Source organism: Scyliorhinus torazame, chromosome 7, assembly GCF_047496885.1.
Source record: "Scyliorhinus torazame isolate Kashiwa2021f chromosome 7, sScyTor2.1, whole genome shotgun sequence".
NCBI lineage: Eukaryota > Metazoa > Chordata > Chondrichthyes > Carcharhiniformes > Scyliorhinidae > Scyliorhinus > Scyliorhinus torazame.
The window spans coordinates 95366555-95388436 of record NC_092713.1 but is presented as its reverse complement, the minus strand read 5'-3'; the positions used below and the strand labels follow the sequence as shown (position 1 = coordinate 95388436).

Genomic DNA, 21882 nt, shown 5'->3' with positions numbered 1-21882 from the left:
GGCCGCCAATATCTCAATGGTGTGTAAGTGGATGGGAGAAGGGGAGGGAGCGGCTTGGAAGAGATTGGAGATGGCGTCCTGCAAAGGAACCAGCCTACAAGCACTGGTGACGGCGCCGTTGCCGTTCTCCCCGAAGAAATACACCACAAGTCCAGTGGTGGTGGCAACGCTAAAAATTTGGGGGCAGTGGAGACGACATAGGGGAAGGACGGGAGCCTCGGTGCGGTCCCCGATAAGAAATAATCATAGGTTTGTCCCGGGGAGAATAGGTGGGGGATTTGGAGCATGGCAGAGAGCTGGGGTTGTGCAACTGAGAGATCTGTTCGTAGATGGGACGTTTGCGAGTCTGGGAGCGCTGACGGAAAAATATGGGTTGCATGGGTTGCAGAAAAAATGCATTTCGGTACATGCAACTGAGGGCTTTCGCAAGGCAACAGGTGAGGGAATTCCCGCAGCTCCCGACGCAGGAGATTCAAGATAGAGTGATCTCAGGGACATGGGTGGGGGATGGTAGGGTGTCGGATATATACAGGGAAATGAGGGACGAGGGGGAGATCATGGTGGATGAGCTGAAGGGGAAATGGGAAGAAGAGCTGGGGGAAGAGATTGAGGAGGGGCTGTGGTCTGACGCCCTACGTAGGGTAAACTCGTCGTCCTCGTGCGCCAGGCTAAGCCTGATACAATTCAAGGTTTTGCTCAGGGTGCATATGACCGGAGCAAGGCTCAGTAAATTTTTCGGGGTAGAGGATAGGTGTGGGAGATGCTCAAGAAGCCCAGCAAACCACACCCACATGTTTTGGTCATGCCCGGCACTGCAGGGGTTCTGGGTGGGGGTGGCAAAGGTGCTTTCGAAGGTGGTGGGGGTCCGGGTCGAGCCAGGCTTGGGGTATGGCTATATTTGGGGTGCAGAAGAGCCGGGAGGCGAAAGAGGCTGATGTCTTGGCCTTTGCGTCCCTAGTAGCCCGGCAAAGGATATTGCTTATGTGGAAGGAAGCCAAACCCCCGGGCATGGAGACCTGGATAAATGACATGGCAGGGTTTATAAAACTATAACGGATAAAGTTCGCACTCAGGGGTTCGGCTCAAGGGTTCACCAGGCGGTGGCAACCGTTCATTGACTACCTCGCAGAACGATAAAGGAAATGGGAAGGCAACAGCAGCAACCCGGGGGGAGGGGGGGGGGGGGGGGGGGGGGAGGGCTTGGGTAGGTCCTCAGGGGTGTTTTTGTATAGATATTTGTACTTGGTGATGTATATTGGATTGTTTGATTTTATCTCTGGAGAGTTATTATTTTTGTTATGGCAGTTGCCATTTAGTTTATATATTATTTATTTATTTGTTAACAAGGTCACTGTTATATATATTGTTTTATTGTTGTAAAATGGTAAACCTTTGTATTGTTTTGTTTGACCGAAAAATTTGAATAAAATATATTTTTTTTAAAAAAGAAAAGTCACCTGGATCACCTACAGTTGCAGAGACCACTCTTTCCTAAGATTCCTTGTGTGTGACCTATATTGGATTGTCCACATACGGAACCAGGGGCGGGATTCTCCGACCCCTTGCCGGGTTGGAGAATCGCCGGGGGGGCGGCATGAATCCCGCCCCAGCTGGCCGCCGAATTCTCCTGGGGGGGCGCGGGGCGATATGGCCCCAGGGGGTGCCCCCACGGTGGCCTGGCCTGCGATCAGGGCCCATCGATCCGTGGGCGGGCCTGTGCCGTGGGGGCACTCTTTTACTACGCGTCGGCCGTGTAGGTCTCCGCGATAGCTGACGCGGAGGTGACCCCACCTGTGCATGCGCGGAGATGACGTCAGCAGCCGCTGACGCTCCCGCGCATGCGCGGACGTCCGCAGGCCGGGCGGGCCTAGCCCTAAAGGTGAGGGTTTGGCCCCTAAAGGTACGGAGAAATCCGCACCTTTGGGGCGGCCCGACGCCGGAGTGGTTCGCGCCACTCCATCCCACCGGGACCCCCCCCTCTCCCCCCCCCCCCCCCCGCCCCGCCGGGTAGGGGAGAATCCCGCCCCAGATCAGTCCGTTAAGGCACCCCAAAGATGTGTCAACACTGACATGCGAAACGTCATCTCTTCAGATTCTGATATGGACACACAAGCTTCTGAAGTCTCTGATGCGTATTCCACTGTGTAGCTGCTTCCAGCCGACCGTCCGTCCCAGCGTTCATGAAGGAAACGGCATTCCCCTTCACGATTCACGCCTCTGTACCCAGCATTTTAATGCATGATGCTCCACCTGCACAAAGAGTGTCCGGCATCCTCCTCCTCAACGCCAGGGCCATTGGGGTCCCTTCGGGACTTTATGGGGAAGGTATGTCATAACCCGCCGTACAGGAATGATTGTCTTCCCCGTGTCCCTTACGGAGTACGAGCCCCTTCGTTAAGGGGGCGGGAGAAACTCAATCTATGTTGTATATAAGGTCGTTAAGACCCGATTGGGACTCGCGGGAGCTGTGTATTATAGCCTTGTAAATAAACCTACATTTCTTTGATACAACTCGGTGTGGATTCTCCGTGACCTCATGAAACCTAGCCTGTCCAGCCTCAAAAGACAACCCACCATTCCAGGAATTAGTCTGGTAAACCTTCTCTGAACTGCTCTAAAGCACAGGGAAATCTAATTGCCCATGTGTCAGTTTTGAGGGATTGTTGAGACTAAAAGTGTCCTGGATTGGAATTAACAATTATAGAGGCCACTTATTTACAGCTCCGTAAGAATGCCTGCCTCCATCCCTTCATGAGTCCATCACTGTTGAAACCCTCTTTCACTTCTAGCTTTAGCTATTCTGAATCTTTCCTTCTAGCCTCCTTCTACAGCTCCAATTTGTCCAAATTCTGTGACACACATTGTGGCATTTACCCATTAGCCCCTCATCATGACTCCCTCTTTGTTGACGTACATTGGCTCCAATTCTCAATTAATTACCTTCAAAATCTTTGTTTTCATGTATAAGTCACTCTGTAGCTTGTCCCACTTGATTTCTGCAATTGCCAGCCCTTTATCCCCTCCCAAATACGCTATTCTACCCACAACATGGTAGAGACCTGTACCTTGATACGCCATGCCCAAACTTTGTCTTCTAGACCGCGCTCTCCTCTGCTAAAACATCTGAGCTTCAGTCATGCTTTCAAATATCTTCCTCCTTCGCATGGTATCTGTTTGCATTAGAGCTATTAGTGACATACTTTGAGAAGTCTTGTACATTAAGAAATTTGGAAATGTAATTTATTGTTATTACATCCTTTTAAAGTTATTTTATTGTCTATTTCCCGATTTCTACAAACCACACAATTGTTACCCAGATCCTTTCCTTGGATTGCCACATTGCAATGATGGAGAGGCTTGAATATTCCGTTGATCCCGAGAACAATGCCGTTGGGAGTTTTAAACTCCTGGCAGGGTCACCCATGATGGTAAGATCAGAGGGGAGGAACCAGACAAAGCACAATCCAAAATAGTGGATCAGGCGGAACATACGATGGTATCAACGGCTGCAATAGTGGATGAAGGCTGCAGCAGTAAAGAGATTCCCAGTTGCGAAGGTTCCCTTGCCACTGGAACTGGACCTATCCCCCGTCAAGGATGTTGTGTGTCTGCTGCTGTGCAATGATATACCCACAGTAAAGGGTGTCCCACACCAGATGTCTACCTGGAGGAAAGCAGCACATCTCCCACACAGACAAGCCCTGCGGTGATGGGTGAGAGGTGACGGAGACAGGACCGTGAGATCTGGAAGTCCCAAGTTTCAGACCGATACGTAGGTGGTGGAGTTTGATACAGTCGATCAACTCTTGGAATAGGAATAAGAGCGTTTCGGCAGCTTTCTTTATGACTGAGCAGCCCTCCTCAGGAACCACTCTGTTCAGCCCGCATGGGGGCAGACTAGAAAAGGCACGCTAAAAATAGTCTGTTCCATCCATAACCTGGCTGAAAAAGCACATCCAACAGGGTCATCAATCCTGTGGACAAAAAATCAAAGTTAACCTGAATTTTGGAACCTGGAATTTACAAACCCATATGGATTAGGAGCAAAACAATCGACTGGAATGGAAAATTGTCCTTGTTGCCCATGAACTCATGCACTTCAACATTGATGTTGCTGCCCAAAATGCAGGTGAAGGGCAACTAAGGGAAGGTAGTGATGGTTGCACCATCTTCTGGAGAGGAAATCCCAAGCATCAGCCACAACTCATAGAATTGGAATGAAGAACAAATTTGTCAACCGACTCTTGGAGCTTCTGACTCAAGAAACAGCAGGCAACAGTCATAAATGCCTACATCCCAGCCCTTGAAGCCAATGATGAGTCCAAAGAAGGCTTCTATTCCAGCCTGGATACCATACTCTCCATTATTTCTAAAGAAGAGAAGATCATCCTCTTTGGGTACTTCAATGCCAGGATCAGAGAGGACAAATCTGGAAAGGAAACATTGGAAAGGAAGGAGTAGGGATTTGCAACTCCAACAGGGTTCTCCTGCTCACCAAACACGCGGAACATCAGCTTGTCATTGCTAACACACTGTTCTGCCAAAAAGACAAGTTCAAGACTTCCTGGAGATACACGATCAAAGCACTAGCACATGATTGTCTGAGCCCAGGTGCCCTCACCACCAAAGAAGTGGCCAGTGCAGATGACTGCTGGGCATCTCACTGGCTCAGCTGCTCCTCTATGTTCATCAAGCTACACCTGAAACAATGGAAAATGAGGAAACAGCTCAGAAAAAAGGTCACCGTTGAACAGCTTCAAGAGTCATGCATGCTAGTCAACTTCCAACAATGTCTTTCCCAAAATTTTCAAAGTGTCCATCCAATGGAGTGGATGAAAACTGGTAAGAGCTGAAGACAACCACCATCACAATCTGTGAAGAAACCATTGTCAACAAGACCAGGAAATACTAAGACTGGTTCAATGAGAACGACCACACCATCCAAGACCTTATCAACAAGAAAAGGAAAGCTCTCCACATCTGGCAAAATGACATAATCAGCAAGGGAAAGCGGAGAACTCATCAATTAGCCAAGGCGGAGGTACAAAGAATAACCAGAGAAATCAAGAACCAATGGTGGATTGATAAAGATAAGGATCTGCAATTCCTCATTGACAAGCATGACACGCGGGGCTTCTTCAGTGTCACCAAGGTAATATATGGACCCAATACCCTAGGCCTCAAACCAGTGCGGAGTAAAGACAGAACCTTCTTGAGAGACAGAGAAAACATCGGCCTTCAATGGAGAAAAAATTTCAAAGAATTCCTAAACCGTGGTACAACCATAGATGAGGACCTGTTTGAGGAAATCCTCCAATGCCCCATCAAAGATAATCTTGGATTCCCACCAGGCATGGATGAAGTCAAAGCCGCCATTAAATACACGAAGAATGGAAAAGCCACAGGAGTGGACGGGATCCCAGTGGAGATTTTCAAACTTGGAGAAGAGATCACCCGTCAGCTCCATCAGTTTATGCTGAAAATCTGAGACAGAGAAGAAATTCTTGCGACCTCAGGGATGCCGTCATCACCACCATCTTCAAGAAAGGAGACAAAATGGATTGTGGGAACTACCAAAGAATCTCCCTACCCTACTCTCCATCACCTGATCCTCACTCGCCATCTTCTCCCTGTCTCTGAAGAAATCCTTGTAGAAGTGTAGCTTCCGATCAAACCGTGGAACAGCAGACATGGGCCGGGACTCTCCGCCCTGCGGGCCACATTTCAGCCCATGACCGGCCGGTCAATGGGGTTTCCCGTTGTGGGGCAGCCTCATGCCGTCAGGAAACCGCCGGGCACCGGCATAACAGAGAATCATGCCGGTGGAGAATCCCGGCCATGGTTTTCACTGCTCGGCAACTTCAAGAGAAATGCCAGGAGAAACATCAACCACTCTATATTGCCTTCATAAATTTGACCCAGGCTCAGTCAATCAGGAATTACTATGGAAGACCCTGTCAAAGGTCAGCTGTCCAGAGAAATTCATCAACATTCTCTGATATCTCCATGACAAGATGTCCATGACAGTCCTCACCAAAGGAAATATGACAGAAATTTAAAAAACAGAGACCTTCGAATTCAAGACTGGAGTGAAGCAGGGGTGTGTCGTCGCCCGTACCCTTTTCTTCATCTTCATTGCCACCATTCTGCACCTTGTCAAGATCAAGCCTCTCAGTGGAGTGGACATCGTCTACAAGATGGACGGAAAACTTTTCAACCTCAACCGGTTGAAATCCAAGAAGAAAGCGACACCGCCACCGCTCATGGAACTTCAGTATGTGGATGGCATTGTGAAGAATGCAGGATTGTAAATATATTGGATTATAAACATTTGGCAACTTAAGAGTTAAAAGCCTAGCTTAGAGCGTGCTTGACTACAGTTAGTCATATTTTTAAAAGAATCGTGTTTTGCAAGATCCGAAAGCTTTTAGGAGCCAGAGGTGAAATTGACCAGAGTAAAAAGCCTGGGTTAATCCACTGTTGTGGAGATGCCGGCATTGGACTGGGGTGAGTCTTACAGTACGAAGTCTTACAACACCAGGTTAAAGTCCAACAGGTTTGTTTCAATGTCACTAGCTTTCGGAGCACTGCTCCTTCCTCAGGTGAATGAAGAGGTATGTTCCAGAAACACATATATAGACAAATTCAAAGATGCCAGACAATGCTTGGAATGCGACCATCAGCAGGTGATTGAATCTTTAAAGATCCAGAGATGGGGTAACCCCAGGTTAAAGAGGTGTGAATTGTATCAAGCCAGGACAGTTGGTAGGATTTCGCAGGCCAGATGGTGGGGGATGAATGTAATGCGACATGAATCCCAGGTCCCGGTTGAGGCCGCACTCATGTGTGCGGAACTTGGCTATAAGTTTCTGCTCGGCGATTCTGCGTTGTCGCGCGTCCTGAAGGCCGCCTTGGAGAACGCTTACCCGGAGATCAGAGGCTGAATGCCCTTGACTGCTGAAGTGTTCCCCGACTGGAAGGGAACATTCCTGCCTGGTGATTGTTGCGCGATGTCCGTTCATTCGTTGTCGCAGCGTCTGCATGGTCTCGCCAATGTACCACGCTTCGGGACATCCTTTCCTGCAGCGTATGAGGTAGACAACGTTGGCCGAGTCGCACGAGTATGTACCGCGTACCTGGTGGGTGGTGTTCTCACGTGTAATAGTGGTATCCATGTTGATGATCTGGCACGTCTTGCAGAGATTGCCATGGCAGGGTTGTGTGGTGTCGTGGTCACTGTTCTGAAGACTGGGTAGTTTGCTGCAAACAATGGTTTGTTTGAGGTTGCGCGGTTGTTTGAAGGCAAGTAGTGGGGGTGTGGGGATGACCTTGGCAAGATGTTCATCGTCATCAATGACGTGTTGAAGGCTGTGAAGAAAATGATGTAGTTTCTCCACTCCGGGGAAGTACTGGACGACGAAGGGTATTCTGTCGGTTGTGTCCCATGTTTGTCTTCTGAGGAGGTCGGTGCGGTTTTTCGCTGTGGCGCGTTGGAACTGTCGATCGATGAGTCGAGGGCCATATCCCCTCGTACGAACGAGAGAGTGTTGGCTGGAGGGAGAGAGCATTGACCAGAGGGAGAGAGCATTGACCGGAGGGAGAGAGCATTGACCGAGGGAGAGAGCGTTGGCTGGAGGGAGAGAGCGTTGACCGGAGGGAGAGAGCATTGACCGGAGGGAGAAAGCATTGCCGGAGGGAGAGATCATTGGATGGAGGAAGAAAGCATTGACCGGGGGGGAGAAAGCATTGACTGGGGGGAGAAAGCATTGACCGGAGGGAGACAGCATTGGCTGGAGGAAGAGAATGTTGGCCAAAGGAAGAGAACACTGGCCAGAGGGAGAGAATATTGAACCGAGGGAGAGAGCGTTGACCAGAGGGAGGGAGCGCTGGAAGGTGGAAAAGAGCCAGTTGGGCCTGTCTGCTCAAGATATGCAGCTTTTTGTGTAACTCAAAAATAATTTCAGCCCTTCTGTACTAAAGTAGTTAAATACCTCCTGGTAAAAATAAATTAGCCACAAAAATGCAAATAGTACACTAAAGGTCAGATTGTATAAAAGAGGTACATAATTATTTTACTTTCTTCAATTCCATTGTTCACAGGCACAGCCCCTATGAATATTTTACACTCCTTTCTGAAGACACTGACTCGTACTGCAGTGCTGCACTACAGACAATGGCAAAGTCTACCATATCAGCCAAGTGCTAATTTCTCTGTATACCTTGATGTTAAATGATGGCTGGCTATTACAATTTGAAAAGTAACAGCTGAAAGGTTTTCTGACCTCACCCCAATTTCTATACACACTCAGTTTGCAGCGGGATTCAGTGAACAGTGATAAGGGACCGGTATTGTGGTCAATTTCCCTAACACATGAAACAGGATGCTGAAAATTCATAATCTGCAGATGTGCAGAGCAAAATCTATTACAACTTCTCAATAACCAAAAAGAATAGTTCAGGGCAATTGGCAACACGAACATAGATTTTGTTAAACATACCCTTGGGTGGAAGGAAAAACACATTCCTGGTGCTTGGCGAGAAATGGAGGCCTCACTCTTCTTCTCTTTATCAGATGTCACTTTCTTGGATGTCTGCATTCCTGTTCGTTTTATCCTCATTAAATCTGTACAACAAAAGGAATATTAAATTATCAGGGAAGGGTAGCATAGTGGTTATGTTATTGGGCCAGTAATCCAGAGGCCTGGGCTATTGTTCTGGAAACATTAATTCAAGGGGCAGCACGGTGGTGTAGTGGTTAGCATTGCTGCCTCATGGCGCCGAGGACCCGGGTTCGATCCCGGCCCCGGGTCACTGTCTGTGTGGAGTTTGCACATTCTCCCTGTGGCTGCGTGGGTCTCACCCCCACAACCCAATGATGTGCAGGGTAGATGAATTGGCCACGTTAAATTGCCCCTTAATTAGAAAGAAAGAATTGAGTACTCTAAATTTATATTTTTTTTGAAAAGGAAACATGAATTCAAATCTATACATGCAGCTGGGGAATTTAAATTAATTTAGCAAACAACTCATTCTAGTCCTGGTGCACATGAAAGTATCAGATTGTTGTCAAATCCAATCTGGAACATAATGTCCTTTAGAGAAGGAAATCTGGCACATTTTTGATGGTCTGGCCTATATGTGAATGCAGATGCATAGCAATGTAGTTGACTCTTAACTGCCCTCTGAAATTGCCAAGCAAGTCACTCGGTTGCATTAAACTACTACAAAAAGCTCTAATAAAACAGGACAGACATTACAAACATACGATATAGGAACAGAAGTAGGTCATTTGGTCCCTCAAGCCTGCTCCACCATTCGATAAGATCATGGCTGAAATGTTTCTGTTACACGTTCTAGGTTCCCATCTACTCCGGTTTGATTCTGTTGCCTCACAAGAATCTATCAGCCTCCACCTTAAAAGTATTAATTGAACTCCAGTGGTAAACAAGCCCATTATGTTCAACCTAACCTCAATCGAATAAACCTCCTCTGAATAGCCACAATGCATTAACATCCTTACTTAATTAAGGAGACCAAAGTTGTACACAATATTTGCGTGGTCTCACCAATGCCCTGTATAACTGGTGCTTAACAACCTTACTTTTATGTTTAATTCCTCTCGTAATAAAATATAGCATCTCACTAACCTTCTTAATTATTACTGCACGTGCACACAAACGTTTTGTGACATATACACACCTAGATCCCTCTGCATCTCAGAATTTTGCAGCTGTTCTCCATTTAAGTAATATTCAGCTTTTTTATTTTTCCTGCCAAAGTGAATAACTTCACATTTTCCTACATTATACACTAGCTGCCAGATATTTGCGAACTCACTCAAACTTTCTATATCTGTCTGCAACCTCATGTCCTCTTCACAGTATACTTTCCTACCTATCTTTGTGTCATCTGTAAATTTAGCTCCCATTCCCTCACTCCCCTCATCTACGTCATTGATAAAAATTGGAAAAAGCTGAGGCTCCAGGCCCCTGTGGGACTCCACTCGTCACATCCAAATCTGAAAAAGACTAATTTATGCACACTCTGTTTTCTTACAGCCACTCATATTTTATCCACACTAATATGTTACCTCCTGAAGTATGAGCTTTTATTTTCCACAATAACCTTTGATGCCACACTTTATTAAATGCCTTCTGGAAATCTAAGTACCGTACATCTACAGACTCCCCTATATTCACAGCACTTATTACTCCTTCTAAAAATGCCAATAAACATGATTTCGTACCACAAAACCATGCTGATTCTTTCCAACTCCCTTGAGTTTTCCGAAGTGGCCAGCTATAACCTTCTTAATGATGGATTCCAACACCTTCCTCAGGATTGACCTAACTGGCTTATAGTTTCCTGTATTCAGACTTCCTACCTTTTTAAATAGAGAGGTTATATTTACTATTTTCCAACCTATCTAGCCAATTTGGAAAAGTAACACCAATCCATCTACTGTCTCATTCACCACCTCTTTTAAGATCCTAGGGTGAAGTCCATTTGGATCCAGAGACTTGTCAGCTCGCAGCTCCATCAGTTTGCTCAGGACAGTTTCTGTATGATTGTAATTTCACCTCTTGATTTACAGGTATTTCTGGGATTTTTTTTGTATCCTCTATCCACTGAAAACAGGGCAAAATATTTGTTCATTTCATCTACCATTTCCTTATTATCCACTATTAACTCCCCATTGTCACTCTCTAGATGACCAACACTCACTTTTCTTACTCTTTTCCTTTGTAAATACTTGTAGAAATGTCTAGCTACCTTCCTCCCATATTCAAATGTATTTCTCCTGATTAACCTTTTGTTCATTCTCTGCCATTCTTTATATTCTGATCAATCATCTGACCTGCCACTCATCTTTGCACAGTTGTATGCTTTTTCATTCAGCTTGATGCTTATCTTAACTTCTTTAGTTAACCACAGATGGTGAGTTCTCCTTAGAATTTGTTTTACAGTAAGAAATACTTATTCTGAATATTCTGAAATATCCCCTTAAATATCTGCTTCTACTTCTCTACTGATGTATCCACTAGCCGAGTATTCCACTTCACTATAGCTAGCTCAGCTTCCATGCCCACGTAGTTGCTTTTATTAAGTTTAAAAACTAGTCTTAGACCCACTTTTTCCCTTTCAAATTGGATGCAAAATGCATTGGCATCAACCTAGGCACTGAGCACAGTCAATACTGCAAAGCCCTCCACACTAATATCTTGGGATGCATCAAAATTGAAAGAACTATCCCACAAATTAGTCAAGCAATAGCTGACAGAGTCATATCCGCAGAAACACATCCGAGAACCAATATTCGAGACACCTCCATCCCCGCCCCTGGTATGTACTACGAGAGATGGTAGCATAGCGTTATATAGTCAGGAGACCTCAATACTGACCCTGAACTCTGTGTGTTCTCACAGCAATAGGTCAAATATAGGAAATTAAAACTCATACGGAATACAACAAACCAATGCCTTCCCCCAGCTGATGAATCAGTACTCATCCACGTTGAAGGCTAATTGGAAGAAGCACTAAGATTAACAAGATTGCACTCTGGGCAGAGACTTCAATGTACCTTGATCCCAAGGGCCCAATTCTCCCAAAAAATGACTAAATGGTATGTTGGGCAAGTTTGGTATGTTGGGCGGGATTCTCCATTTCTGATACTATGGGCTGGATTCTCCGATTTTGCGGCTATGCTCGGAGGAAGTGTCTGGTCTTACGCCCAAAAAATTGGCGCCACCCCCGCACCGATGCTCCATCAAAACTTGATAGAGTTTTTCGAGGAGGTCACTAAGATGATTGATGCAGGTAGGGCAGTAGATGTTGTCTATATGGACTTCAGTAAGGCCTTTGACAAGGTCCCTCATGGTAGACTAGTACAAAAGGTGAAGTCACACGGGATCAGGGGTGAACTGGCAAGGTGGATACAGAACTGGCTAGGCCATAGAAGGCAGAGGGTAGCAATGGAGGGATGCTTTTCTAATTGGAGGGCTGTGACCAGTGGTGTTCCACAGGGATCAGTGCTGGGACCTTTGCTCTTTGTAGTATATATAAATGATTTGGAGGAAAATGTAACTGGTCTGATTAGTAAGTTTGCAGACGACACAAAGGTTGGTGGAATTGCGGATCGCGATGAGGACTGTCTGAGGATACAGCAGGATTTAGATTGTCTGGAGACTTGGGCGGAGAGATGGCAGATGGAGTTTAACCTGGACAAATGTGAGGTAATGCATTTTGGAAGGGCTAATGCAGGTAGGGAATATACAGTGAATGGTAGAACCCTCAAGAGTATTGAAAGTCAAAGAGATCTAGGAGTACAGGTCCACAGATCACTGAAAGGGGCTACACAGGTGGAGAAGGTAGTCAAGAAGGCATACGGCATGCTTGCCTTCATTGGCCGGGGCATTGAGTATAAGAATTGGCAAGTCATGTTGCAGCTGTATAGAACCTTAGTTAGGCCACACTTGGAGTATAGTGTTCAATTCTGGTCGCCACACTACCAGAAGGATGTGGAGGCTTTAGAGAGGGTGCAGAAGAGATTTACCAGAATGTTGCCTGGTATGGAGGGCATAAGCTATGAGGAGCGATTGAATAAACTCGGTTTGTTCTCACTGGAACGAAGGAGGTTGAGGGGCGACCTGATAGAGGTATACAAAATTATGAGGGGCATAGACAGAGTGGATAGTCAGAGGCTTTTCCCCAGGGTAGAGGGGTCAATTACTAGGGGGCATAGGTTTAAGGTGAGAGGGGCAAAGTTTAGAGTAGATGTACGAGGCAAGTTTTTTACGCAGAGGGTAGTGGGTGCCTGGAACTCACTACCGGAGGAGGTAGTGGAGGCAGGGACGATAGGGACATTTAAGGGGCATCTTGACAAATATATGAATAGGATGGGAATAGAAGGATACGGACCCAGGAAGTGTAGAAGATTGTAGTTTAGTCGGGCAGTATGGTCGGCACGGGCTTGGAGGGCCGAAGGGCCTGTTCCTGTGCTGTACATTTCTTTGTTCTTTGTTTGTTCTTTGGGTGGGTCCGTGGCAACGCATGCGCAAGCTAGCGACCTGCGGCAGACGCGCCGCACAACATGGCGCCGGCCACGTGTGGACCTGGCCTGCCAGACAGTGCCCCCTTGGAACCTCCATCGCTCCTCCACTGATTTCGGCGTAAAAATTGATTCTCCGGCCAATGGCCGAACCCGATTCCGGCGTCGACAATCGGAGAAACACGCCCTAAGTGTTGGCGCTGATGCAGAATTCATGGACTTCCACAACAGCAACACCAGTGCTGCACCGGGACCGATGCAGCTATCATTAAGGGGCTAGCACCGGCGCCATGTGGAACACAATCGATTCCAATGAGAAACGGTGCGGGATTCGCCAGTTTCGTGATTGACACTCAAGAGGCAGCCGCACATACACATTGCACACCTACACACACCTTCGCAGCCAACAAGATGGCAGCAAGACACACAGCCCCACATTTCATGGACAGAGAGCTTGAGACCCTCCTGCATGCTAAAGAGACGGATGACCCTGTCCCCGGCCCGGGAAGGAGGCTGCCATTCGCCGTGCCTGGGTGCAGGTGTCAGAGGCCGCGAACACCGTGAGCAACACCGTCAGAAGCGGCCAGCAGTGCCATGGTGAATAGGCAGCACTGAGCCCCTGGTGTGGTGTGGGAGTGAAAATGGAGGTGAGGTCGGTGTGAGGCCAGAGGGTGGCCGAACCCCACACTACACCACAGGCCAGCACCCATACTGGCCACCATAGCAAGGTGCACTGGCCACTGAGGCCACCAGTTACCCATCTCCTGTGCTGCATGCGTTGGACGGCCTATTATTTTTGATCCCCCCCCCACCCCCCCCAAGGAGAAGGCTGCCCACAACCGGCAAGAGCAATAGAAGACAGGAGGGGGACCGCCGGACCTGCGGCCCCTAACCATGGCAAAGCAGAGGGCCCTGGACATAGTTGATGGCCTGGAGTAAAGGGAGGTCGCTGGGGTGGAGTTCGGCCACGAGCGCAGCTTAGTTACGTTAAGTTTAACTAAGCTTAGTTAGTGAAGCGCAATCCCTGTCTCGCGTTCCGCAGTCCAGCAGGCCTGCCCTTGGATGTCCACCGTCACCAACTCCCTCCTTATTGCACTTCAACTGCCCCACCCTCGTCAGCAGTCCCCCGCCCCTCCACTGAACAAAATAATAATCCCATCCCCCTCTAAAACTCTAACCATCAAGTACCCCGAGTCGATCACCCCCACTGGGATTGCCCCACACTGCACTCCCATAAACTAGCTCAGCCAGCGAGCCTGGCAGCCTCCGCCCATGGCACCGAACACCTTACCCCCCCACTGATTCCCCTCCCCGCTGCTTGCACTCCACCATGGTGCAAACAACAATGCCACTGTAAAGAAAAAAGAAAAAAAGGTAAACTCACCCTCCATCACCCTCCTGCCTCCCACCAAAGAACTCCATGAAAACACTAAACAGCCACTAAGAGAAGAGAAGTTCTCCCCTGGCCATCACCCAAACCAAAAGAACCCAGCATAATATAACAAAAGAGGGGCAGGGAGATCCAACACCACCTCACATTCCCTCCAAAGTTCAATGTCCTCCCTCTCCTGCCAGTTCATTGTCTCTCAAGAACTCCATTGCCTCCCCCGGTGCTCCAAAGTAGTATTTGCGGCCGTTGTGGATCCCCAAAGTGGGGCCAGGTACAGCATCCCGAACTTCACCCCCTTCTTAAAGAGGGCCGTCTTGACCTGGCTGAATCCAGCTCTCCTCTTTGCCAGTTCTGCGCCCAGGTCCTGATATACCTGAAGCTCGTTTCTTCCCCAAATACTCATCTCCTCATCTGCTTGGCCCACCGCAAGATCTTCTCTTTGTCAGCATCCCAACTTCAGCCGCCAATGAAGAAAGCTGCTCCTCGTGCTACGCCACCGCCTCCTCCATATTATGGATCTTCTGGCTCTGGGTCTCCAGCCTCAGCTCCACACAGTTGATCCCTGCTTTCAGCAGGTCTCCCACCTTTGCAAGGTCCTCCAGCGCCTCCCTCCTCTGTTGGCTGAACGTTTTGTTAAGAAAGTCAATCAACTGCTCCTTCGACCATTGGACTGGTAGGGCTGACGCTTTATCCTCCGCCATCTTCCCTGTGTCGCGCGAAGAGTTTCTAGCTCCTGCAGCTCCTTTCTTCTAGACCCACTTCTGGTCCACGGATCAATCCACCGACCACATTAGTAGAGTCTAGCTTTCCTCCACCACCTCTTTTCCTCCAAAACATCCACCCGGCAATTGGGGAAAAGGACCTAAAAAAACTGCCTCAAGAAGGAGCTGCCAAATGGGCGACCACTCACGTCATGTCCGCCATTGGATGTTCCAGTATACCCTTGTGCACAACCAGTATGATGCCTCTGTCACTTTCCGAAAACTTGGCCCATCTCTCGAGGCATCCCCTCATCGGGCACATTGTTGCAGGTGATGGTTGTGAACGAGCACTTAACAGGCAGGCAGGGGTCAGATTATGGCATAGATTGAGGAACACTGGCGCTCAGCTGTCTGTGGGTTATCCTCACCCCCCGTGCCCTCGACAGTCACCCGCTGACAGTGTCCGACACAGTCCCAGCACCCTGGAGCGATGTGACACATACCCTGGAATGGTGGGAAATGGGAATAACGGACCAGGCCACGTCCTAAGTGAATCGGGTGAGTAGGAGGGCCTCCCTGACCGTCCGGGCTTGCCAGAACCTCGCCACTGCCATCTGTCCTGCAGCCTCTGGCTGGTCCTCTCTTTTTTCCCTGGGCTTATTCTCCAGCCCTTACTGGTCTGGCACGGCCTCATCATTCTCGCCTCCTCCTCCTCAGAGGTGGCCTCATGTTCCTCATCACCAACCACCAGCTCATCGTCCCGCCTCTGTGAGAAGTTGTGGCGGGCAGAGCAGACCACCACACAGCGGGCGACCCTCCAGAGTGTGTACTGGAGTGCACCACTGTGGTAGTATGTATTGGGGGTCATGTGGGACTGGAAGCCCTAATGTCATTGGCTGACAGATCCCGGGTCCTGGTTGGCCGTTGACCTCTAGCTCCGCCCTGAAGGCGGAGTATAAGAAGCCGGAGTCCTCCCCCGCAGGCCATTCTGCTATTGAGCTGCGGGGGAACAGACACGCTTAATAAAGCCTCATCGACTTCACTCTATTCGTCTCACGGAGTCTTTGTGCGCTACAATTTATTAAGCGTGCCTAAAAAGGACTATGGAGCTCAGGATCATTCCGGAATGCCTGAGGATCAGCCCCCACACAGTGAACGCGGCAGCAGCCTTCAAGCACTGGAAGACTTGCTTCGAGGCCTACCTCAGAACGACCACCGGCCGGGTCACAGAAGACTAAAAACTACAGGTCCTGCACTCGAGGGTGAGCACGGAGATCTTCTCCCTCATCGAAGACTCGGAGGATTTCCAGACGGCGTTCGCAGCACTGAAAAGTCTCTATGTCCGCCCAGTTAACCAAATCTACGCTCGCTACCAGCTCGTGACGAGACGGCAAGGTCCCGGAGAATCGATGGACGAATTCTACGCCGCGCTGCTGATTTTGGGACGAGCCTGCAGCTGCCCTTCGGTGAACGCAAATGAACACACGGACATGTTAATGCGCGATGCTTTTGTGGCAGGTATGAATTCCTCCCAAATCCGACAAAGACTTCTAGAAAGAGAGTCGCTAGGACTCTCAGAGGCACGGGCCCTAGCAGCCTCCCTAGATGTGGCCGCGCGTAATACCCGCGCCTACGGCCCCGACCGCGCGGCAGCCCATTGGGCTCCGTACGTACCCGTCGCAACAAACCCACCCCCCGCCGGACACCCCACAGGCTTGCGCGGTCCAAACGCCAAGTCGCACCGGGGGCGCCCGCTGTTATTTCTGCGGCCAAGCGAAACACCCCTGACAGCGCTGCCCGGCCCGCGCAGCTATCTGCAAGAGCTGCGGGAAAAAGGGCCATTACGCGGTTGTGTGCCGGTCCCGCGAGGTCGCCGCTGTCCCGGGAGAACAGGGAGCCCTGCAAGCCGTTTACGCGCCCCAACCCCCCCAGCACGCCATGTACGACCCGCAGGCGCAGCCGCTCTGGGTCCCGGCCACCACTCTCCACGGAGAAGAGGGAGTTTTGCGCGTCCCTAACGCCCCCCTAACCCCCACCCCGCGCCCCACGTCTGACCCGCCGGCGCCACCAACTTGGGTCCCGACCACCGCTGTCCCCGGTGAGGGAGCTCCGCGTGGTCCTAGCGCTCCCCAGCCCCCCCAGCGCCCCATGAGCGACCCGCAGACGCCGCCATTTTGGGTCCCGGCCACCACGAGGGGAGGAAGGGCGCCGCCATCTTGGACCGCCCCAGACCTGTACGACACGTGGGGGCAGCCATTTTGTCCACCCCCGCCGCCATCCTGTGACCCCCCAGCCACGTGCGATGTATGGGGGCGGCCATTTTGTCCATCCCCGACGCCATCTTGGACGGCAACAACGGACCCCACTCCACTACTACAACCACGTCTCGCTTCAATTACGCTCGATCAAGCTCGGCCCCGGACACTCCAGACGACGACGACAACGGTGCTAATAAACGGCCACGAGACACCATGCCTAGTCGACTCCGGGAGCACGGAGAGCTTTATCCACCCCGACACGGTAAGACGCTGTTCCTTGACCACCTATCCCAGCGCACAAAAGATTTCCCTAGCTGCAGGATCCCACTCCGTACAGATCCAAGGATTCTGCATAGTTACCCTAACGGTGCAGGGGAGGGAGTTCAAAAACTACAAACTAAACGTCCTTCCCCAACTCTGTGCCCCCACCTTACTGGGATTAGATTTCCAATGCAATCTACAGAGCCTTACGTTCAAATTCGGCGGCCCAATACCCCCACTCACTATCTGCGGCCTCGCAACCCTCAAGGTGCAACCCCCGTCCTTGTTTGCGAACCTCACCCCGGATTGCAAACCCGTCGCCACTAGGAGCAGACGGTACAGCGCCCAGGACCGGACCTTCATTCGGTCCGAAGTCCAGCGGCTACTAAAGGAGGGCATAATCCAGGCCAGCAATAGTCCCTGGAGAGCGCAGGTGGTAGTAGTGAAGACAGGGGAGAAACAAAGGATGGTCATAGACCATAGCCAGACCATCAACAGGTACACATAACTAGACGCGTACCCTCTCCCCCGCATATCCGACATGGTCAATCGGATTGCCCAATATAAAGTCTTCTCCACCGTGGACCTCAAGTCCGCCTACCATCAGCTCCCCATCCGCCCAAGTGACCGCACGTACACAGCGTTCGAGGCAGACGGGCGATTATACCATTTCCTAAGGGTCCCTTTTGGCGTCACAAACGGGGTCTCGGTCTTCCAACGGGAGATGGACCGAATGGTTGATCAACATGGGTTGCGGGCCACGTTCCCGTATCTCGACAATGTAACCATCTGCGGCCACGACCAGCAGGACCACGACGCCAACCTCCAAAAATTCCTCCAGACCGCCAAAGCCTTGAACATCACGTACAACGAGGACAAGTGCGTTTTTAGCACCAATCGGCTAGCCATTCTGGGCTACGTAGTGCGCAATGGGTAATAGGCCCCGACCCCGAACGTATGCGCGCCCTCATGGAATTCCCCCTCCCACAATGCCCAAAAGCCCTGAAACGCTGCCTGGGGTTCTTTTCATACTACGCCCAGTGGGTCGCCCAGTACGCAGACAAGGCCCGCCCCCTAATACAGACCACGACCTTCCCTCTGTCGACAGAGGCTTGCCAGGCCTTCAGCCGCATCAAAGCGGATATCGCAAAGGCCACGATGCGCGCCATCGATGAGTCCCTCCCCTTCCAGGTCGAGAACGACGCCTCCGACGTAGCTCTAGCGGCCACCCTTAACCAAGCGGGCAGACCCGTGGCTTTTTTCTCCCGGACCCTCCACGCCTCAGAAATCCGCCACTCCTCAGTGGAAAAGGAAGCCGAAGCCATAGTGGAAGCTGTGCGACATTGGAGGCATTACCTGGCCGGCAGGAGATTCACTCTCCTCACTGACCAACGGTCGGTAGCCTTCATGTTCGATAATGCACTGCGGGGCAAAATCAAAAACGACAAGATCTTAAGGTGGAGGATCGAGCTCTCCACCTTCAACTACGAGATTTTGTATCGTCCCGGAAAGCTGAACGAGCCGTCCGATGCCCTATCCCGCGGCACATGTGCCAACGCACAAATTAACCGCCTCCAAACCCTCCACGAGGACCTCTGCCACCCGGGGGTCACTCGGTTTTTCCACTTCATCAAGTCCCGCAATCTCCCATACTCTTTAGAGGAGGTCCGTACAGTCACAAGGGACTGCCACATCTGCGCGGAATGCAAACCGCATTTTTTCAGGCCGGATGGTGCGCACCTGATTAAGGCTTCCCGCCCCTTTGAACGCCTTAGTCTCGATTTCAAAGGGCCCCTCCCCTCCACCGACCGCAACGCATATTTTCTTAATGTGGTGGACGAATACTCCCGCTTCCCTTTTGCCATTCCCTGCTCTGACATGACCGCGGCCACAGTCATTAAAGCCCTGAACAGCATCTTCACACTGTTCGGTTACCCCGCATACGTCCACAGCGACAGGGGGTCCTCTTTCATGAGTGACGAGCCGCGCCAGTTCCTGCTCAGTAAGGGCATAGCCTCAAGCAGGACGACCAGCTACAACCCCCGGGGGAACGGGCAAGTAGAGAGGGAGAACGGCACGGTCTGGAAGGCCGTCCTACTGGCCCTACGGTCCAGGGACCTCCCAGTTTCACGGTGGCAGGAGGTCCTCCCGGACGCTCTCCACTCCATCCGGTCGTTATTATGTACGAGCACTAATCAAACGCCTCATGAGCGTCTCCTTGTCTTCCCTAGGAGGTCCTCCTCTGGAACGTCGCTGCCGACCTGGCTGGCGGCCCCAGGACCCATCTTGCTCCGAAAGCATGTGCGGGCACATAAGGCGGACCCGTTGGTCGAAAGGGTTCACCTCCTCCACGCGAACCCGCAGTACGCTTACGTGGAGTACCCCGACGGCCGACAGGACACGGTCTCCCTGCGGGATCTGGCGCCCGCCGGCAACACACACACCCCCCCGACACCATTCACCCAACCCCCCCCCTTCCTGCCACCGCCGCACCCCGCGACCGCCCCCTTCCCAGGAGGATCGGTTCCCCTCCCCTCAGGCCCGACCAAGAATAAAGCCCAAGCTGAAACCGTAAGGCTCCCGGAGACGACAACACCGGTACAAGCACCACCACCACCACTGGGGCCGAGGCGATCGACACGGACGACCAGACAGCCCGACCGACTCGTGGCGTCGATCTAAATCAAAATATGGACTTTTCACAAGAACATTTTGCTTTTCTCCCTATACTCTCTGTAAATAGTCGAAACAGGACAAAATTGTACAATACTGTATTGCCATGTGAATGTTTTTTTTCCCTCCCAGGACCAGCCCTGTAAACCCTTACCACCATACGAAGCATCACCCCGCCGGGTTCATTTTTGACAAGGGGTGAATGTGGTAGTATGTATTGGGGGTCATGTGGGACTGGAAGCCCTAATGTCATTGGCTGACAGATCCCGGGTCCTGGTTGGCCGTTGACCTCTAGCTCCGCCCTGAAGGCGGAGTATAAGAAGCCGGAGTCCTCCCCCGCAGGCCATTCTGCTATTGAGCTGCGGGGGAACAGACACGCTTAATAAGGCCTCATCGACTTCACTCTATTCGTCTCACGGAGTCTTTGTGCGCTACAACCACCAGAGCGGTCGAGGCATCGTATCCGCATCTTGAGGAATCCGATGCACCGCGCAATCACAGCTGGATGGCCATATGGACCTCGTTGTATCGGGTCTCCACTTCGGTCTCTGGCCTCCATACTGGCGTCATTATCCAGATCCTCAGCGGGCACCCCTTATCCCCAAGAACCAGCCGCCCATCCGTGGGTGTTTCTCGAAGCGCTGGGGCTGACTGTCTGCTCCAGGATGTAGCTGTTGTGCACACTCCCCGGGAAGGGAGCACACATGTGCATAGTCTTCATCTGGTGGTTGCACAAAGCTGTATGTTGAGGGAGTGGAACATATTGTGGTAATACCAGGTATTGCGGTACCTGAGAGGTGGATGACCATTGGTTAGACCCAGGAGTCTACCATTGGCTGATGTACATAGCTCCGCCCTGAGAGGTGGAGTGTAAGAACTAATGCCGTCCCAGCAGCCTTCACTTTCTGTATTGAAGTTGCTGGGGAACAGTTCTAGCAGATTAAAGCCTATTAGTTATGCCTCATCTTGTCTCAAGAGTAATTGATTGCGCATCAATTTAATATGCTACAACTTCAGTTGAAAGGATGGATCTCCGTATCAAACCGGAGTGCCTTCAGCTCAGCCCCCACGCAGACGACTCTGCTGCTATCTTCAAACATTGGCTGGTGTTCTTTAAGTGGACCGCGACACGGCCGCCGGCACCCCCACGGAAGGACAAAAGATGCACCTTCTACGCTCACGGGTCAGCCCTGGGATCTACCCTCTTATTGAGGAGGCGGAGAATTATGCTGCCGCAATCGAGCTACTAGAAGGAAATTATATCCGCCCTGTGAACCAGGTCTACACTCATCACCTGCTGGCGACTAGGAGGCAAAGCCCCGAGGAAACGTTGGAAGACTTCTACCGGGCGTTGCTGGTGCGGGGCCGAAACTGTGGCTGCCCACCAGTTTCGGCGAACGAGCACACGGAACTTTTGATCAGGAATGCTTTTGTGGCAGGTATGACCTCCCCCGATATCCGCCGAAGGCTCCTAGAAATGGACACTCTGGGACTTACTGAGGCACGGGCCCTGGCGGGGTCCATGGACATTGCCTATAAAAACGCGCTGTC

At 50.7% G+C, this 21882-nt stretch overlaps 1 protein-coding gene across 2 annotated transcripts in view; it reads right to left on the bottom strand.

Moving 5' to 3' along the window:
- dnai4 (dynein axonemal intermediate chain 4) overlaps window positions 1-21882 on the bottom strand; it is a 401481-nt gene that overhangs the window by 119082 nt on the left and 260517 nt on the right. For both annotated transcript variants that reach the window (XM_072511088.1, XM_072511087.1), the window contains exon 13: window positions 8499-8623. In XM_072511088.1, coding sequence (XP_072367189.1) covers window positions 8499-8623 — 125 coding nt within the window. The remainder of the gene's footprint in view (window positions 1-8498; window positions 8624-21882) is intronic.